This window comes from Saccopteryx bilineata, chromosome 3 (assembly GCF_036850765.1).
Source record: "Saccopteryx bilineata isolate mSacBil1 chromosome 3, mSacBil1_pri_phased_curated, whole genome shotgun sequence".
In the NCBI taxonomy this organism is placed as follows: domain Eukaryota; kingdom Metazoa; phylum Chordata; class Mammalia; order Chiroptera; family Emballonuridae; genus Saccopteryx; species Saccopteryx bilineata.
The window spans coordinates 896,554-914,328 of NC_089492.1; the positions used below are offsets into that span (position 1 = coordinate 896,554).

General features: G+C 65.4%; 1 protein-coding gene across 1 annotated transcript; it reads left to right on the forward strand.

Moving 5' to 3' along the window:
* Nucleotides 1–1,520: 1,520 nt before the first annotated feature.
* On the forward strand, nt 1,521–17,054 carry EPPK1 (epiplakin 1). Its single transcript, XM_066265467.1, has 2 exons — nt 1,521–1,563; nt 6,263–17,054. Exon 2 carries the CDS (start codon nt 6,318–6,320, stop codon nt 16,635–16,637), a length of 10,320 nt encoding a protein of 3,439 aa, XP_066121564.1. The 5' UTR covers nt 1,521–1,563; nt 6,263–6,317; the 3' UTR covers nt 16,638–17,054.
* The last annotated feature ends 721 nt before the right edge of the window (nt 17,055–17,775 follow it).

Here is a 17,775-nt window from a genome sequence, read left to right on the forward strand (position 1 = left end):
ACGGCTCCGGGGTGCACTCCGGGCCACAAGCCACAGCCATGCTTCCTGGCAGGACATCCTAGACAGCGTCCTGGAGTCGGGTGAGCAAGGCTGGAGATGGACGAGGTTGGACCCCACACGCCTCTGGGAGACATGGGCTCACACTAAAGCCCCCTTCTCTGCCTGGGTCAGGGCTGCCCAGAGCCCGGCAACCGCCACGCAGCACAGCCAGTGTGGAAGATGTGGATAGAGAAGAGCACACAGGTGGCCAGAGACCAGCTCAGGGCCCTGGGAGCCCCCGTGAGCAGGTGTGAGCGGGGGTCTGGTGGGTGGGGGTGAGGGCGGAGCCACGGAAGCTGACCCCAGCGACCTCCACCCGCAAGCCCGGCCTCCCACCCCCTGTGTCTGTGCAGGTGTCTGGAGGTGCCCTTATGGTGCGTGTTGGAGGTGGCTGGGTGGCCCTGGATGAGTATCTGGTCAAGAATGACCCGGGCAGAGGTGAGGGCTGGGGGAGGGGAGCCTGAGCCCTCAGGCTGGAGGGGAGGCTCTGGGTCTTGCTCCATGGGTGGGGGGTGGGGGAAGGGCAGGGTGACGGGCACCTGCTCTGCCCCTGTCCACCTGGCCTCTGTGCAGTGAAAGGGAGGACCAGCCAGAGTATCCACGAGAGGTTCCTGTCCTGGGCTGTGGGCACCAGCAGACCAGCCCCCAAGGCTGCATCTCCAAGGCCCTGGGCCTCCCTCCTCAGCACCCCCAGAAGCTCCCTGCCCAGGAAGGTGGGTGCCGGGAAGGGCATCGAGGCGGCACCGAGGAACTCTGGGCGGATAGGGGATCTCCTCTGAGTCCAGGTGGAGGGAGGAGCTGGACCCTTGCGGTGAGGCCTGCCCATCTTTTCCAGACAGGACTAGGACCCTGCTGGGGACACCGAGAACCCAGCTCTTCAAGGTCAAGGCCGAGGAGGGACGCACAGAGGGGAACCCCTGAGGACACCCTGAGCTCAGCCCAGTCAGGATTAAGCAGCAGCTCCAGAAGATGGCCCCAAGGGAGTGTACAGGACCCCGACGGCAGCGACGGGATGGGGAGAGGGGTGGGCGACGCCACCGCCTTCACCAGCAGCCCTCCAGGCCTGCTCGGGCAATAAAGTCGCTTTTGGGAAAGCAAAACCCGTGTGCCCTGGAGAGCCCGCATTTCCCTTGCAAACTCCATTCAAATATCGTCCGGGCGCGTGAAACGCACCCTCCTCCCGGCCTGTGCGCCAGGTATTCCTTCGCGGTGACTCTGGGGGAGGGGTGAAAGGGGCAGAGGTGGGAGGGAGAGGACCCTGCTCCCCGGGGGCCCCCTTCGCCTTGGGGTGCGCACAGACGGCCGGCCAAGGGTCGCGCGTGGGGCGTGGGCACGGCGCCGCGCAGGGTTCTCAGCACCTGCCCGCTCCGCCTAGCTTCGGGGCGCCGCCGGCACCGGGCCGCCGCCCGCAGACGGGGCGGGGCCGCCGCGGGGAGGGGTCGAGCGGGTTTAAATCGGACGGTGCCGGGCGCCGCCGCGCAGCCAGCGAGCGGAAGGACTGCGGGCGGCACCTGGAGCGCGCAGGTGGGACCCCGGTCGGGGCTGGGAGAGCGGGCGGCCCCAGCGAAACCGAAATCCGTGCGCCCCCTGCGCCGCGCTCGGCCCGGGCCGAGGGAAGGGGGCGCGGGTGGGGGCCCAACGTGCCGGTGGCGCCCGGGCTGGGGCTCCTGGTGCGGGGCCCCCCGTCTGTGGTCCCACTCCCTCGCAGTCTGAGATCTGGGCCGAGTGGGGCTCTGTGGACAGGTCCCGCCCTACCAGCCCAGGTCCACAGCCGGGGGTGCGTCTGGGAAAGACTGAGGTTCCCCGTGTGGGCGTGGGGGACGCGGCGCGGGGGCGGGGGTCTCGCCCGCCCAGGTTTTCCCGGCAGGATGGGTGCGCCTCTCTGGGCAGGGCTCTGCAGGTTCGGTTCCTCCCCGTCCGACCCACCCCACCCTTCCCCACTCCCCCACCCCCGCCCTGTAGGGCAGCGCGGGTAAGGGGGTAGCATTTGCGACAGGAGCAGGCCAGGGCACCTAGGGGGCGAGGCTGTTAGGCTGAGAGATCAAGAGGGCGGTGTGGCTGCTGCCCGAGGTGCTGGGGTGCTGACCCACTGAAGGAGCTGCCTGCTGGCCACGTGGGTGGGCACAGGGACACCTAGGAGGAGTCATCTCAGGACCCTTGGGTGGCAGATGTGCCCCACCCACCTGCACATCTTGCCAAGATTCTGCCTGGTCATTGATCTCTGTCCGTCTGCACCTGGGCGGGTCTTCCAGCAGCCAGGCAAAGGTCGCTGTCTCCCTGCCTGAGGCAGTTTGGCCACCTGGTTCTGTTCTGATCTGGTTCAAGTGGACAGCCAGCTAGCTTCCAGCCCCCACCCCGGGGATTGACAGTGGTGTCCGCCTCACTCAGGAATTCAAACCTGCTCTTCTCAGGAATTTGCCTCCCACTCCTCCTGGCCTGGGGCCCTGGGGGGTGTGGCTGGCTGTTTCAGAGAAGCCACAGGAGGGGCCTCCCTTCTTACAGTCCCTGTGCCTTTTTATTTTATTTTATTTTTTTGTGGCAGAGGCATCTGCTCAGCCTCCTTCTTCCAGCCCCACGGCCACCAGCCCCTTGTCACACTCTGTGCCTACTTCTGCTGATAGCCACTTCTCTGGGACACCCACCTTTTGGTTTCTATGACACTGAGCCTGCGTGGGTGTGTCGCTACCAGACTCTGGACACCCCTCACATGCCCTGGTCTGTCTCTTCCAAATCCCAGACTCCTCTGTCCAGCTGCTGTCCAAATCCCAGACTCCTCTGTCCAGCTGCTGTCCAAAGAGCCCTGCAGTGGACCCTCCTGTGACACTGGCCCAGCGGTAGCCCCCACTCTCTGCTGCCTGTGCCCCTCAGGCACTTAGCCCCTCCCTCCCACCAGGAGTCCCCTTTGTGCTGTCCTGGTGCGGCCCTTCTCCCTGCAATGCAACCTGTCCAGGCTCTGGACTGGCTGCCTGTGTCCAGGCCAAGGGCCACAAACAGCTGCCCCCACTGTGACTCAGAACGTCCTCCCCCCCTTTGCTGGGTAGAGAGGTGCCTCTCTTCTCTCGCAGCCCTGGTCCCTGCCAGACACCCGGTGCACAGGGCACTGTTCCAACCGCACAGGCAGCCATGTTACCTGGCGCTCCTGAGGGGCTGCGTGCCAGCCTGCGTGGCACACACGAGAAAGGAGGCATGTATCACGGGTGCATGCAGGCGGCCAGGCACGGGTCCAGGTTGGTCCTGGCAGCAGCAGCAGATCCTGACACAGAGAGCATTCGGGAGTGCCTCGGGGTGGCCCCTGTGGACAGGAAGAGAGGAAGCCAATGGACACAGAGACAAGCTGGCCTGTCATGCGGTCTCGCTGACCCCTGGAAGGTCGGGGCCGCCCCGTGCTCCCACAGTCACACTAAGCCCTCTCCCGGACTGACAGGCATCTCTCTCTTCCTGGGGAAATGCAGAAGAAGGTGGGCAGGACGGACCCCAGCTCCTGCCGACCCTCGTCCCTGAGGTCCTGTCTCAGGCCGGGGCAGTTGAACGTGTCTGTTTGCTGCCAGAACCGGGTGGGAGAGGAGCCAGGGGGGCCACCAGGGCACAGTCCCTGTCCCCACCCTGCCACAGGCGCGGCCTCCTCCTGGTGGTTAAGTCGGCTCCTCTGCAGTGTGGGTCCCACCTCCTCTGGCCTCACTGTCCTGGACACAGGGAGCCTAAGTGTCCTGTTAGTGGCCATGGCCTTCAGCTCAGTGGGACGACAGCTGTGACCAAGCTTCTGGTGGTTCAGTGTGGGGATGGTGGGGTCACAGCTGCTCCATCCAACCCACTGGTTCCTGGACTCATGTGGTCCCCATCCTGGGAGACAGAATGGGGCTTCCTGTGAGCTGATGTGCTTAGGTGACTTCAATGGCCTTCTCCCAATGCAAGCCCCTCCGCCTGCCTTGGCCTGTGGAGATCACCTCTCCACTGGCCACCACAAGGCACCCCAGGCGTCCACATGGACTTCTGCTATCCAGCTGGTCACATCTGCTCAAATGCCTGATACTGTGCCCTGAGCACACCCACCCTGATGGTCACTCAGCTGAGGAATGCTGGACAATCGTGCTTCTGGGAGCCCTGCTCTTGGGGCCTGCCTGCAGGGCCTCCGAGCCCCACCCTGTGTCTGCCTGGTCCTGGCACCAACTGTCAGCAGATCAGCTGTGGGCACCCCCGGAAGCCTCCGTCCAGCATTCAGCATTCAGTGCAAGGGAGGGGAGGGAGCAGGATTTCACACACATGGGGGTGTGGGAGGGTGGGCTTGATGGGACCTCAGCAGGCAGCCCCCCAAAGGGGTTGATTCTGAGGGGGCAGCTGTGGGGTCATCCGCTCCCAGCCCTCCCTCCGATGGGGCCTGGACAAGGCCGTGAGGCATCCACCCCACCAGGCCTTTGTCCAAGCTCTGGCCTCTTCCTGCTGACAGCAGGGGCCCAGCCTCTGTGAAGGTCTTCCCATGAGGTCTCAGCCCCTGCCCGGGGGTTCCCTTGCTGACCCCTCTTGCTCCGGGCTGCAGCACAGCCACAGGCACAGACAGGAGACGGGCGGGGTGGAGGGGCATCCCTCACAGGGCCAGCGGGGGAGTTCAGGGCTCAGGCACTCACAGCGGGCCGTGGCCGTGGGCCCCGAGGAGAGCGATGCTGCTGGTTGCTGATGCTCAGGAGGTAGCTGGACGCCTGGTTCTGTGACCCTGGGACAGGCCGGGCTCGATGGCAAGTTTGATGGGCTGGGGTGGGGGTGGGGGGTGGCTGAGGCATTCTCGAGCTCTTTGAGTTAATGGGTAAGTGGAGACAGAGCAGAACCCTGTCACCAGGGACAGTGGTCCCCATGCCGCGTGACCTGGAGATCAGAGACAGCCAGAGTCCACGTTCACCTCAGCAAAGGCTGTGGAGTGGCGGTGAGCCTCCTCAGACCCTGTGTGGGGTACGGAAGTGTGAGGAGTGGGCAGCTGGGAGCTGGCTGGGAGGCCAGGACAGGCATAGGTGGGGTTACCCCAACAGCAGGGAGTGAGGGCGTGGCCCTGGGGAAAGAGGGAAGGGGCGGCTCACTGAGCAGAGGGAAGGCCGGTGCTGTCTCCTGGGCTGTTGCAACAGTTACCACGACCTGAGTGGCCATAAGTCTCCACAGTGCTGAGGCCAGAATCTGAGACTGGTGCCTCTGGCGTTGGGCAGCAACCCTTGGTGTTCTGGGCTGCATCACGCCCGTCTGTCTCCAGCATCACAGGTGTTCCTGTGTCTGTCTTCCTAAGAACACCAGGCATGTCAGATTGGGGGGGCCCTCCCTGCTCCAGGGTGACCTCGTCTTAATTACCTCTGCAAAGACCCTATTTCCAAACAAGGCCACGGTCCCAAGGGCTGGAGGTGAGGACTTGGACATATCTTTCTTTGGGAACACAATTTAACCCAGCATGGAAGAAACAGGCCTGGGCAAGAGGTGAAGCACCTGTCACTGCTGCTCAGAGAATCGTGTCTGCTAAGAGGGGACAGCCATGGGGGTGCTGGGCCTCGAGCCAGCTGACCAGGACCCGCAGGACTAGAGACGGGGCCTAGCCCTGCCCGCAGCCTCACAGGACCGGAACACAGGCCCCGAGTCTTGGTGTCCCCAGGCCCCCGGTATGCCCAGGTGTGGGAGCAGAGAGGCCACACCGAGAGGGCACGGGTCCTGTTGGGCAGAGTAGGGCAGAGCCAGGCTGAAGGGAGGGCGGCTTGGGCATCATAGGTGGGGTCAGAGGTGGAGGAGGGGAATGTGGGGGAGGGGGTTGGTGGCTGCAGCCCAGCAGGGAGCTGGAGGGAAGGTGTGAGCTTGGAGCAGGTCATGAGGAGAAGGACAAGGTGGGAGCTGGTGCCTGTGAACACAGGGTGGTGGGGTGAAGCCTTGGGGAGCAAGGAGAGCCATGCTGCTGGGGGGTGTGGGCTCTGTGGGGGTGCAGGGCTGAGGCCAGATGTCTACACAGGGCCCAGCCCCCTACCCCCAAGGCACAGGTGGGGTGGGTGATAAGGATGTTGGGCTGCCTTAGAGGCTCCCCTGGCCTGGGGTCCCTGGGCTCACATGCTTCCTCCCGGGACCAGGTGGCGAGAGGAGAGGGAACCTCGCTTGGATGCCGATCCTGGTATCCTTGGAGGGGCACCCAGGACCTGGGATTGAACCTGACTGCCCACCTTAGGCCAGCCCAGGCCCTTAACAGACCTTTCTCCGTCCTCTACAGAGAGCAGACACAACGTATCTTGGGCCTGTGAGTTCTGCGCGTCCAGCCAGGCATCATGAACGGCCACGCCTCTCCTGCCGATGTCCTGGTCACCAACGGCACCGAGCCAGCCATTGTTCCCAAGACCACAAAGGCTGGGCTGGAAGCCAACACTTCCTCTGGGCCCCAGGCCAGGAGCATTGCTGGGGTTCACGTGGAGGCCTCGGGCCAGGTCCTGAGTCTCTATGCTGCCATGAAGCAGGGCCTCTTGCCCGAGGGGCTCGGGCTGGCTCTGCTGGAGGCCCAGGCAGCCACGGGGGGCCTCGTGGACCCTGCCCAGGGCCAGCTGCTTCCCGTGTCTGAGGCCCTGAAGCGGGGTCTGGTGGGCCTGGAGCTGAAGGAGAAGTTGCTTGTGGCCGAGCGCGCAGTCACTGGGTACCCTGACCCCTACGGGGGTGAGAAGCTAGCCCTCTTCCAGGCTATCGGGAAGGAGGTTGTGGACAGGGCGCTGGGGTGGAGCTGGCTGGAGGCCCAGCTGGCCACGGGGGGCCTGGTGGACCCCATCCGGGGCGGGCGCGTGGCCCCGGAGCTGGCCTGCCAGATGGGCCTCCTGGACCAGGAGACACAGCGCGGCCTGTCGGAGAGCAAGCCAGGCTTCCTGGATCCCAACACGCTGGAGCCGCTGCCCTACGGCGAGCTGCTGGGCAGGTGTGCGCAGGCCCCCGGCACGGGGCTGGCCCTGCTGCCCCTCAAGACCACCTTCCGCACCCTGAGCGGGGCGGTGAGCTTGGCCGACCTGCTGGAGGTCGGGGTCCTGGACGAGGAGACGGCCCAGGGCCTGCGGGAGGCCAGGCTGACGGTGCACGGCGTGAGCGCACGCCCCCAGGTTCAGCGCTACCTGCAAGGCACGGGCGGCGTGGCGGGCGTGGTCCTGCTGCACTCTGGCCACAAGAAGAGCTTCGTCCAGGCCGTGGCGGAGCATCTGCTCCCGATGGGGGCCGCCCTGCCGCTCCTCGAGGCTCAGGCCGCCACCTGCACGCTGGTGGATCCAGCCACTGGCCGGAGGCTCCGCGTGGACGAGGCAGTCAGGGCAGGCCTGGTTGGGCCGGAGCTGCACAGGCAGCTGCTGGAGGCCGAGCAGGCAGTGACGGGGTTCCACGACCCCTTCAGTGGCACCTGCGTCTCCCTCTTCCAGGCCATGAAGAAAGAGCTGCTGGACCGGCCTCTGGCGCTGCGGCTCCTGGATGCCCAGCTGGCCACGGGCGGGCTAGTGTGTCCGGCCCGCAGGCTCCGGCTGCCCCTGGAGGCCGCCCTGCGCTTCGGCTGCCTGGATGAGGAGACCCAGCGGCATCTCTCCCAGGCTGCTGGCTTCTCGGACCCTGGCACGCAGGAGAGCCTCAGCTACGGGCAGCTGCTGGCCCGCTGTGTCACCGACCCGGAGACGGGGCTGGCCTTCCTGCCCCTCTCCGGGCAGACTCGTGGAGAGGAGCCTCAGGGACTCCCGTTCATCGCACACAGCACCCGGCAGGCCCTGAGCGCCGCCACGACCACCGTCTCCGTGGGCAAGTTCCAGGGCCGGCCCGTGTCGCTGTGGGAGCTGCTCTTCTCTGAGGAGGTCCCCGTGCCACGGAGGGCGGCCCTGGTGCAGCAGCACGAGAAGGGCCTCCTGTCGGCGGAGGAACTGGGGGTCGAGCTGAGGACCACCCTGGAGGAGGCAGCGGCCACAGCCAAGACCGCTTTTGCGGGGCTGAGGGTCCCCGTGTCACCAGGAGAGCTGCTGAAAGCAGAGATCATCGGCCAGGACGTGTATGAGCAGCTGGCACAAGGGCAGACCACGGCCCAGCACGTGGGCAGCCTGGACTCGGTGCAGAGGTACTTGCTGGGCACCGGCTGCATTGCCGGCCTGTTGCTGCCCGGCTCCCTGGAGCGGCTCAGCATCTACGAGGCTCAGCGGAGGGGGCTCCTCAGGCCGGGCACGGCACTCATCCTCCTGGAGGCACAGGCGGCCACGGGCTTCATCATCGACCCGAAGGAAAACAAGAAATACTCCGTGCAGGAGGCGCTGAAGGCCGGCGTCATCGGGCCCAACGTGTTTGCCAAGCTGCTGTCGGCTGAGCGCGCGGTCACCGGCTACACCGACCCCTACACCGGGGAGCGGCTCTCCCTCTTCCAGGCCATGAAGAAGGAGCTGATCGTCAGGGACCACGGCATCCGCCTGCTGGAGGCCCAGATCGCCACGGGTGGCATCATCGACCCCGTGCACAGCCACCGCGTGCCCGTGCACGTGGCCTACCAGCGCGGCTACTTTGACGAGGAGATGAACCGCGTCCTGGCCGACCCGAGCGACGACACCAAGGGCTTCTTCGACCCCAACACCCACGAGAACCTCACCTACCTGCAGCTGCTGGAGCGCTGCTGCGTGCAGGACCCCGAGACCGGCCTCTACCTGCTGCCGCTGCGGAGCGCTCAGCCCCAGCTGGTGGACGGCGCCACGCGGCAGGCCTTCCAGAGCCTGCAGCTGTCGGTGAGGTGGGGGCGGTTCCGGGGGCGGAGCGTCACCGCGTGGGAGGTGTTCAACTCGGAGTGCTGCAGCGAGGCCCAGCGGAGGCAGCTGGTGCGCCGCTACCGGCTGCGCGAGGTCTCCCTGGAGCAGGTGGGGCGGCTGCTGGAGAGGGAGACGGTGCGGGGCACCGACGTCACGCTGCCCGCGCTGCGGGGCCGGGCCTCCGTCTACCAGCTCCTGGAGGCCCGCATCATCGACAAGGAGCTCCTGGACCAGCTGCTGGCGGGGGCGGTCAGCCCCCAGGCCCTGCTCCAGATGGACAGCGTCCGCCGGTACCTGTGCGGCTCCGGCGCCGTGGGCGGCGTGCTGTTGCGGTCCTCCAACCAGAGGCTCAGCCTCTACCAGGCCATGAAGCGGAACCTGCTGGCCCCGGGGGCGGCCCTGGCCCTGCTGGAGGCCCAGGCGGCCACCGGAGCCCTCACAGACCCCCTCAGCCAGCAGACCTGGTCGGTAGAAGAGGCCGTGCGCAGGGGGCTGGTGGGTCCCGAGCTGTACGCCCGGCTGAGACAGGCTGAAGATGCCGTGACCGGCTTCAGAGACCCCTTTTCTGGGATGCGGGTGTCCCTGTTCCAAGCCATGAAGAAAGGCCTTGTCCCTGAGGAGCAGGCGGCCCGTCTCCTAGAGGCCCAGGTGGCCACGGGAGGGGTCATCGACCCCACAGGCCACTACCACCTCCCCATGCCTGTGGCCACCCAGCGCGGCTACATCGACCAGGAGCTGGAGACGGCCTTGTCCGGCTCCTCCGAGACCTTCCCCACCCTGGACAGCCGGGGACGCACCAGCTACGCCCAGCTTCTGGGGCAGTCTCTGAAGGACGAGGCCTCTGGCCTTTACCTCCTGCCCCTGCAGGACAGCGCCCCCGCCGTCCTCACGGACCAGCAGGCGCAGGAGACCCTGCAGGCCACGCCGGGTGCAGAGGGCGGCGCCTCGCTCTGGCAGCTGCTCTGCTCTTGCCACTTCACCGAGGAGCAGCGGAGGGGCTTCTTGGAAGACTTCCGGGTGGGGAAGACCACCGTGCAGCAGCTGCAGGAGGCCGTGCGCAGCTGGGTGCGGGGGGCGGAGCTCCTAGCACAGGCTCGCGTCACCGTGCCCGGCCCCAGGGGCGAGGTCCCGGCTGTCTGGCTGCTGGATGCGGGCATCATCACCCGGGAGACCCTGGCGGCACTGGCTCAGGGCACGCGGTCGCCTGCGGAGGTTGCCGCGGAGCCGACAGTGAAGGCCCACCTGCAGGGCACAGGCTGCGTGGCCGGCGTGCTGCTGCAGCCCTCAGGGACCAAAGCCAGCATCACCCGGGCCGTGAATGACGGCCTCCTGCCCACGGGCCTGGGGCAGAGGCTGCTGGAGGCCCAGGTGGCATGTGGCTCCCTCGTGGACCCTCTGACCAACCAGAGGCTATCTGTGGAAGACGCGGTCAAGGCCGGCCTGGTGAGCGGAACGCTGAGTGAGCAGGTCCGGCAGGCCGAGCGGGCAGTGGCTGGGTACACGGACCCCTACTCAGGGGGCTCCCTCTCACTGTGGCAGGCCATGGAGAAGGGGCTTGTGTCCCAGAGCGAGGGGCTCCCCCTGCTGCAGGCTCAGCTGGCCACAGGGGGTGCAGTGGACCCCGTGTACGGCGTGCATCTACCCCAGGCAGCAGCCTGCAGGCTCGGCCTCCTGGACGAGCACACGCACCAGGTGCTGACCGGGGCGGACGAGAACAGCCGGTTCTTCTTCGACCCCAACATGCGGGACAAGGTGACCTACGAGCAGCTCAAGAAACGCTGCGTCCTCGACGCGGACACCGGCCTGTGGCTGCTGCCACTGCCCCAGGACGTGGTGCTTGATGTGGACAACCACACCACCGTGGCCCTGAGGGCAATGAAGGTGCCCGTCAGCGCCGGGAGGTTCAAAGGGCTCACGGTGTCGCTCTGGGACCTGCTGCACTCGGAGTACGTCAGCGTCCAAAAGCGGCGGGAGCTGGCCGTGCTCTGCCAGTCTGGGAGGGCCACGGCCCTGCGGCACGTGGTCAACGCGGTCACCGCCCTGGTCGAGGCCTCGGAGAAGAAGCCCTCGCAGGCCACCTTCAGAGGACTCCGGAAGCAAGTGTCGGCCAGCGACCTGTTCAGGTCCCAGGTGATTGACAAGAAGACGCTGGACGAGCTGAATCAGGGGACAAGGACCGTGCAGGAGGTGACAGAGATGGACAGCGTGAAGCGTTTTTTGGAAGGGGGCAACTTCATCGCCGGGGTCCTTGTGCAGGCCACCAAGGAGAGGATGAGCATCTCGGAAGCCCTGAGGAGGCACATCCTGCGGCCGGGCACGGCCCTGGTGCTGCTGGAGGCCCAGGCGGCCACCGGCTTCCTCATCGACCCCGTGCAGAACCGGAAGCTGACGGTGGAGGAGGCGTTTGCGGCGGGGATGTTCGGCAAGGAGACTTACCAGAAGCTGCTGTCGGCCGAGCGCGCGGTCACCGGCTACACCGACCCCTACACCGGGGAGCAGATCTCCCTCTTCCAGGCCATGAAGAAGGAGCTGATCGTCAGGGACCACGGCATCCGCCTGCTGGAGGCCCAGATCGCCACGGGCGGCATCATCGACCCCGTGCACAGCCACCGCGTGCCCGTGCACGTGGCCTACCAGCGCGGCTACTTCGACGAGGAGATGAACCGTGTCCTGGAGGACCCGAGCGACGACACCAAGGGCTTCTTCGACCCCAACACCCACGAGAACCTCACCTACCTGCAGCTGCTGGAGCGCTGCGTCCGCGACCCCGAGACCGGCCTGTATATGTTACAGATCGTAAAGAAAGGTGAGACGTACATGTACATCGATGAGGCCACCAGACGGGTCCTGCGGTCGCAGAGCACGACTGTGCCCGTGGGGTGCTTTGCGGGGCAGAGCGTGTCTGTCTGGGATCTGCTGTCGTCTCAGTACTTCACGGAGGAGCGGCGGCGAACACTGGTCCAGCAGTACCGGGCCCAGACGGTCAGCCTGCAGCAGCTGCTGGGCATCGTCACCGCCACCATCGAGGAGACGGAGGAGCGCCACCAGACCATCAAGGTGTCAGGAATCGGCGGGGAGGTGACAGCCGCGGAGCTCTTCAACGCCGGAATCATCGACAAGAAGACCCTGGATGCGCAGCATGGGGCCCAGGCCCTCCGCGGGCTGGAGCACGTGAAGACCTTCCTGGAAGGCTCTGGCTGCATCGCGGGAGTGACCGTCCCCTCCACGCAGGAGGTGGTGAGCATCTACGAGGCCAGCGCGAGAGGACTCATCCCCACAGGGTTTGCGGCCTGGCTACTGGAGGCCCAGGCGGCCACAGGGTTCATGCTGGACCCCAGCAGACACCAGAGGCTCTCCGTGGACGAAGCCGTTGCCGCCGGCCTGGTGGCCGAGGAGCTCCGGAGAAGGCTCTTGAAGGCTCAGAGGGCCGCCTTCGGCTACACGGACCCAGACACGGGGAACACAGTCTCACTGTTCCAGGCCATGGAAAGGAAGCTAGTTCCCCGGGAGGAGGCGCTCAGACTGCTCGAGGTGCAGGTGGCCACAGGGGGTGTCATTGACCCGTTGCACCACCACCGGCTGCCACTAGACACGGCCTACAGGCGCGGCTGTCTGAACCGGGACACGTACCCACTCGTGTCCGACCAGAAGCACATGAACAAGAGGTACGTGGATCCCAACACACAGGAGAAAGTGACATACCAGGAGCTCCAGGACAGGAGCCGCCGGGAGGAGGGGACAGGCTGGGCTCTGTTCCCCGTGACCGGCGATGGCAAAGACGTCACGTACATCGACGAAGCCACGAGGAAAGCCCTTGAGACCGAGTGGGTGGAGGTCACAGTGGGCAGGTACCGGGGACAGAAGCTCTCGGTATGGGAGCTGCTGAACTCCGAGTACGTGACAGAGGAGAAAAAGCTCGAGCTGGTCAGGAGATACAAACAGGACACCGCGCACGCCCTGGACAAGGTGGTGAAGACCATCTTCGTGATGATTGACGAGAGGGAGAGGACCGCCAGGCAGCTGTGGTTCAGAGGCATCCGGAGCCAGATCACAGCCTCCGAGCTCTTCCAGTCGGCCATCATCACCAAGGAGACGCTGCAGAAGCTGGAGGCGGGAAGCAGCACCGTGGAGGACATCCAGGAAGAGGAGGGCGTCAGGCGCTACCTGGAGGGCACGAGCTGCATCGCCGGCGTGCTGGTGCCCGCCAAAAAGGCGCCCGGGGGGCCGGAGAAGATGAGCGTCTACCAGGCCTTGTGGAAGGGTCACCTGCTGCCGGGCACGGCCTTGGTGCTGCTGGAGGCCCAGGCGGCCACCGGCTTCCTCATCGACCCCGTGCGCAACCAGAAGCTGTCCGTGGACGAGGCGGTGTCCGCGGGCGTGGTGGGCGGCGAGATCCGGGACAAGCTGCTGTCGGCCGAGCGCGCGGTCACCGGCTATACCGACCCCTACACCGGGGAGCAGCTGTCCCTCTTCCAGGCCATGAAGAAGGAGCTGATCGTCAGGGACCACGGCATCCGCCTGCTGGAGGCCCAGATCGCCACGGGCGGCATCATCGACCCCGTGCACAGCCACCGAGTGCCCGTGCACGTGGCCTACCAGCGCGGCTACTTCGACGAGGAGATGAACCGCGTCCTGGCCGACCCCAGCGACGACACCAAGGGCTTCTTCGACCCCAACACCCACGAGAACCTCACCTACCTGCAGCTGCTGCGTCGCTGCGTGCGCGACCCCGACTCGGGGCTGTACATGCTGCCGCTGCTGGGCCGGGACTCCGCCCTGCGCCAGCTGAGCGAGGAGCTGCGACGCGCCCTGCGTGCAGTCCTCGTGAGGCCGCCCCAGGCGACGGGCTTCACGCAGGGCCAGGACGTCTCTGTCTGGGAACTGCTCTGCTACCGGGAGGTGTCCGAGAGCCTGCGGCAGGACCTGCTGGCCAGGTACCGGGAGGGCAAGCTGACCGCACAGGAAGTGGGCGCCTCCCTCGCCTCGCAGCTGTCCCGGGCCGCTGACCGGAGCCCACGCCCGCCCCCTGAGGACTCTCAGCAGGATCTGAGTGTGGCCACCATGGAGGTCAAGGTGGGCCGCCTGCGGGGGCCGGCCGTGCCCGTGTGGGACGTGCTGGCGTCCAGCTACGTGAGCGCCACGAAGAGGGAGCAGCTGCTGGCCCAGTTCCACTCAGGGAAGCTGGGCCTGCCCGCGCTGACCCGCCGGCTGACCACCATCATTGAGGAGGCTGAGGAGGCCCAGGGCCTGGAGCAAGCCCAGGAGGGCACTTCCCCCAGCCAGCAGATGTCTGGTCCGCCTGGGCGTGGGGACACTGAGGCCGGCTCCGAGACCTCTGGGCGTCTCCCGGAGCAGGCCCTGCGTGCGGCCACCATGGAAGTGCGTGTCGGGCGATTGAGCGGGCAGACCGTCTCTGTGTGGGACGTCCTCTCCTCTTCCTACCTGAGCCAGACCCGCCGGGAAGAGCTCCTGGCCCAGCACGCCGCCGGCGACCTGGCCCTGCCCGACCTCGTGGCCATCCTCACCCAGGTCATCGAGGAGACAGAGGAGCGCCTCGCCAAGGTGTCCTTCCGGGGTCTGAGGCGCCACGTGTCCGCGGCCCAGCTGGGCACGTCCGGAATCCTGGACCCCGAGACCCTGCGCGGCCTGGCCCAGGGCACAAAGAGTCCCCAGGAGGTGATGAAGATCAGCTCGGTCAGGCGCTACCTGGAGGGCACGAGCTGCATCGCGGGCGTGCTGGTGCCGGCCAAGGACGCGCCCGGGGGGCCGGAGAAGATGAGCGTCTACCAGGCCATGCGGGCGGGCCACCTGCGGCCGGGCACGGCCCTGGTGCTGCTGGAGGCCCAGGCGGCCACCGGCTTCCTCATCGACCCCGTGCGCAACCAGAAGCTGTCCGTGGACGAGGCGGTGTCCGCGGGCGTGGTGGGCGGCGAGATCCGGGACAAGCTGCTGTCGGCCGAGCGCGCGGTCACCGGCTACACCGACCCCTACACCGGGGAGCAGCTGTCCCTCTTCCAGGCCATGAAGAAGGAGCTGATTGTCAGGGACCACGGCATCCGCCTGCTGGAGGCCCAGATCGCCACGGGCGGCATCATCGACCCCGTGCACAGCCACCGCGTGCCCGTGCACGTGGCCTACCAGCACGGCTACTTCGACGAGGAGATGAACCGCGTCCTGGCCGACCCGAGCGACGACACCAAGGGCTTCTTCGACCCCAACACCCACGAGAACCTCACCTACCTGCAGCTGCTGCGTCGCTGCGTGCGCGACCCCGACTCGGGGCTGTACATGCTGCCGCTGCTGGGCCGGGACTCCGCCCTGCGCCAGCTGAGCGAGGAGCTGCGACGCGCCCTGCGTGTGGTCCTCGTGAGGCCGCCCCAGGCGACGGGCTTCACGCAGGGCCAGGACGTCTCTGTCTGGGAGCTGCTCTGCTACCGGGAGGTGTCCGAGAGCCTGCGGCAGGACCTGCTGGCCAGGTACCGGGAGGGCAAGCTGACCGCACAGGAGGTGGGCGCCTCCCTCGCCTCGCAGCTGTCCCGGGCCGCTGACCGGAGCCCACGCCCGCCCCCTGAGGACTCTCAGCAGGATCTGAGTGTGGCCACCATGGAGGTCAAGGTGGGCCGCCTGCGGGGGCCGGCCGTGCCCGTGTGGGACGTGCTGGCGTCCAGCTACGTGAGCGCCACGAAGAGGGAGCAGCTGCTGGCCCAGTTCCGCTCGGGGAAGCTGGGCCTGCCCGCGCTGACCCGCCGGCTGACCACCATCATTGAGGAGGCTGAGGAGGAGGCCCAGGGCCTGGAGAAAGTCCCTGAGGGCACTTCCCCCAGCCAGCAGATGTCTGGTCCGCCCGGGCGTGGGGACACTGAGGCCAGCTCCGAGGCCTCTGGGCGTCTCCCGGAGCAGGCCCTGCGTGCGGCCACCATGGAAGTGCGTGTCGGGCGATTGAGCGGGCAGACCGTCTCTGTGTGGGACGTCCTCTCCTCTTCCTACCTGAGCCAGACCCGCCGGGAAGAGCTCCTGGCCCAGCACGCCGCCGGCGACCTGGCCCTGCCCGACCTCGTGGCCATCCTCACCCAGGTCATCGAGGAGACAGAGGAGCGCCTCGCCAAGGTGTCCTTCCGGGGCCTGAGGCGCCACGTGTCCGCGGCCCAGCTGGGCACGTCCGGAATCCTGGACCCCGAGACCCTGCGCGGCCTGGCCCAGGGCACAAAGAGTCCCCAGGAGGTGATGAAGATCAGCTCGGTCAGGCGCTACCTGGAGGGCACGAGCTGCATCGCGGGCGTGCTGGTGCCGGCCAAGGACGCGCCCGGGGGGCCGGAGAAGATGAGCGTCTACCAGGCCATGCGGGCGGGCCACCTGCGGCCGGGCACGGCCCTGGTGCTGCTGGAGGCCCAGGCGGCCACCGGCTTCCTCATCGACCCCGTGCGCAACCAGAAGCTGTCCGTGGACGAGGCGGTGTCCGCGGGCGTGGTGGGCGGCGAGATCCGGGACAAGCTGCTGTCGGCCGAGCGCGCGGTCACCGGCTACACCGACCCCTACACCGGGGAGCAGCTGTCCCTCTTCCAGGCCATGAAGAAGGAGCTGATCGTCAGGGACCACGGCATCCGCCTGCTGGAGGCCCAGATCGCCACGGGCGGCATCATCGACCCCGTGCACAGCCACCGCGTGCCCGTGCACGTGGCCTACCAGCGCAGCTACTTCGACGAGGAGATGAACCGCGTCCTGGCCGACCCGAGCGACGACACCAAGGGCTTCTTCGACCCCAACACCCACGAGAACCTCACCTACCTGCAGCTACTGCGTAAGGCTAGTGTTGACCCTGAAACCGGCTTCTTACTTCTTTCTGTCTCTTGAGAGTGAATGAACTTATTTTTAAGTGGTTGTACGTCAACTCTCAAAAATATTTTACTCTATTCTTCAACATACTAAATTTTCTTCAATGACACTTACACATATCTGTCTTATACACTTGGTTACATTGTTGCTTTTCCATTGTCCTTTCAGTTGCCTGTGTTTTTCCTTTGCGCTTAAATAAAGCCAAGCTTCTTACAGTTGTTCATTCTCTCTTATCTTGGTGTTCTCTTCCCTGTGCCTTGTCAATCTGTCTTTATTTCACAGAGTATTGGCAGGTGGCCCACACTGATCAACTCTGCTCCACTTAGAACAAAGAGCTCCCTACTTGGCACCTCAGCCTATATATAGCACTGAAGTGTATACATTGCCATGTGTATTTTGATTTTTATTAAAGCATTCCTTTCAGTTGTGAAGTCATTCTGCTTGAAGTCATTCTGTTGTTTCTGTACTAATTCATTCCCCCATACTTCCCGTGTTTAGTTACTTGGGTCATCGCTCTCAAGTTGGGGTCCACCTCCTAGTGGCTGTCCGTCCCGCTGCCATATGCATGCACAGGGTGACCGTTTCTTGGTTCAGCTCCTCCCAGTAGGAGCTCTGGCCTTTATACTTTGCAATGAAATGTTTCTGTATGAATGAAGCTCTCTCCTTTGATTTCTGAAGGTTCATCCACAAAACTGTATCTCGTGTTTGTAGACAAGAGATTAAGCAAGGAGAGTTAAGAATGAAAAAGCTAGGATTGCAGAGATCCATTATCTAAGAATAGCCTGCAGATGGGTGCAGATCATGCGCAAAGCCTCCCCTGACAAGACTTGTAGTTCAGTCATTAATTGGAGGGTGGCTAGTTGGGTAGGTGAGACAGGACCAGGCCTGGCAGCAGGTGAGTGACACTTCACAGGACTGCCAGGTGCTGGAAGAAAAAAGTGAAAGGATGGTTGAGGAACCAGCCAATGTGACAGATAGGAGAGCGTGGGAGGGGAGTGGGGGTTGTGAGTTCAAGGGAATTTTATTATGGAAAAGAATTTCAGGGCCTGTTTCTGGATGTGTAGCCAAAGGCAGTGGTAAGGGAAGCCTCCAGGGGAAAGGGGGTTGCATGTGATGGGGCTGGGGTCCCCTCATGGCTCCATTGTTCCAGGGAAAG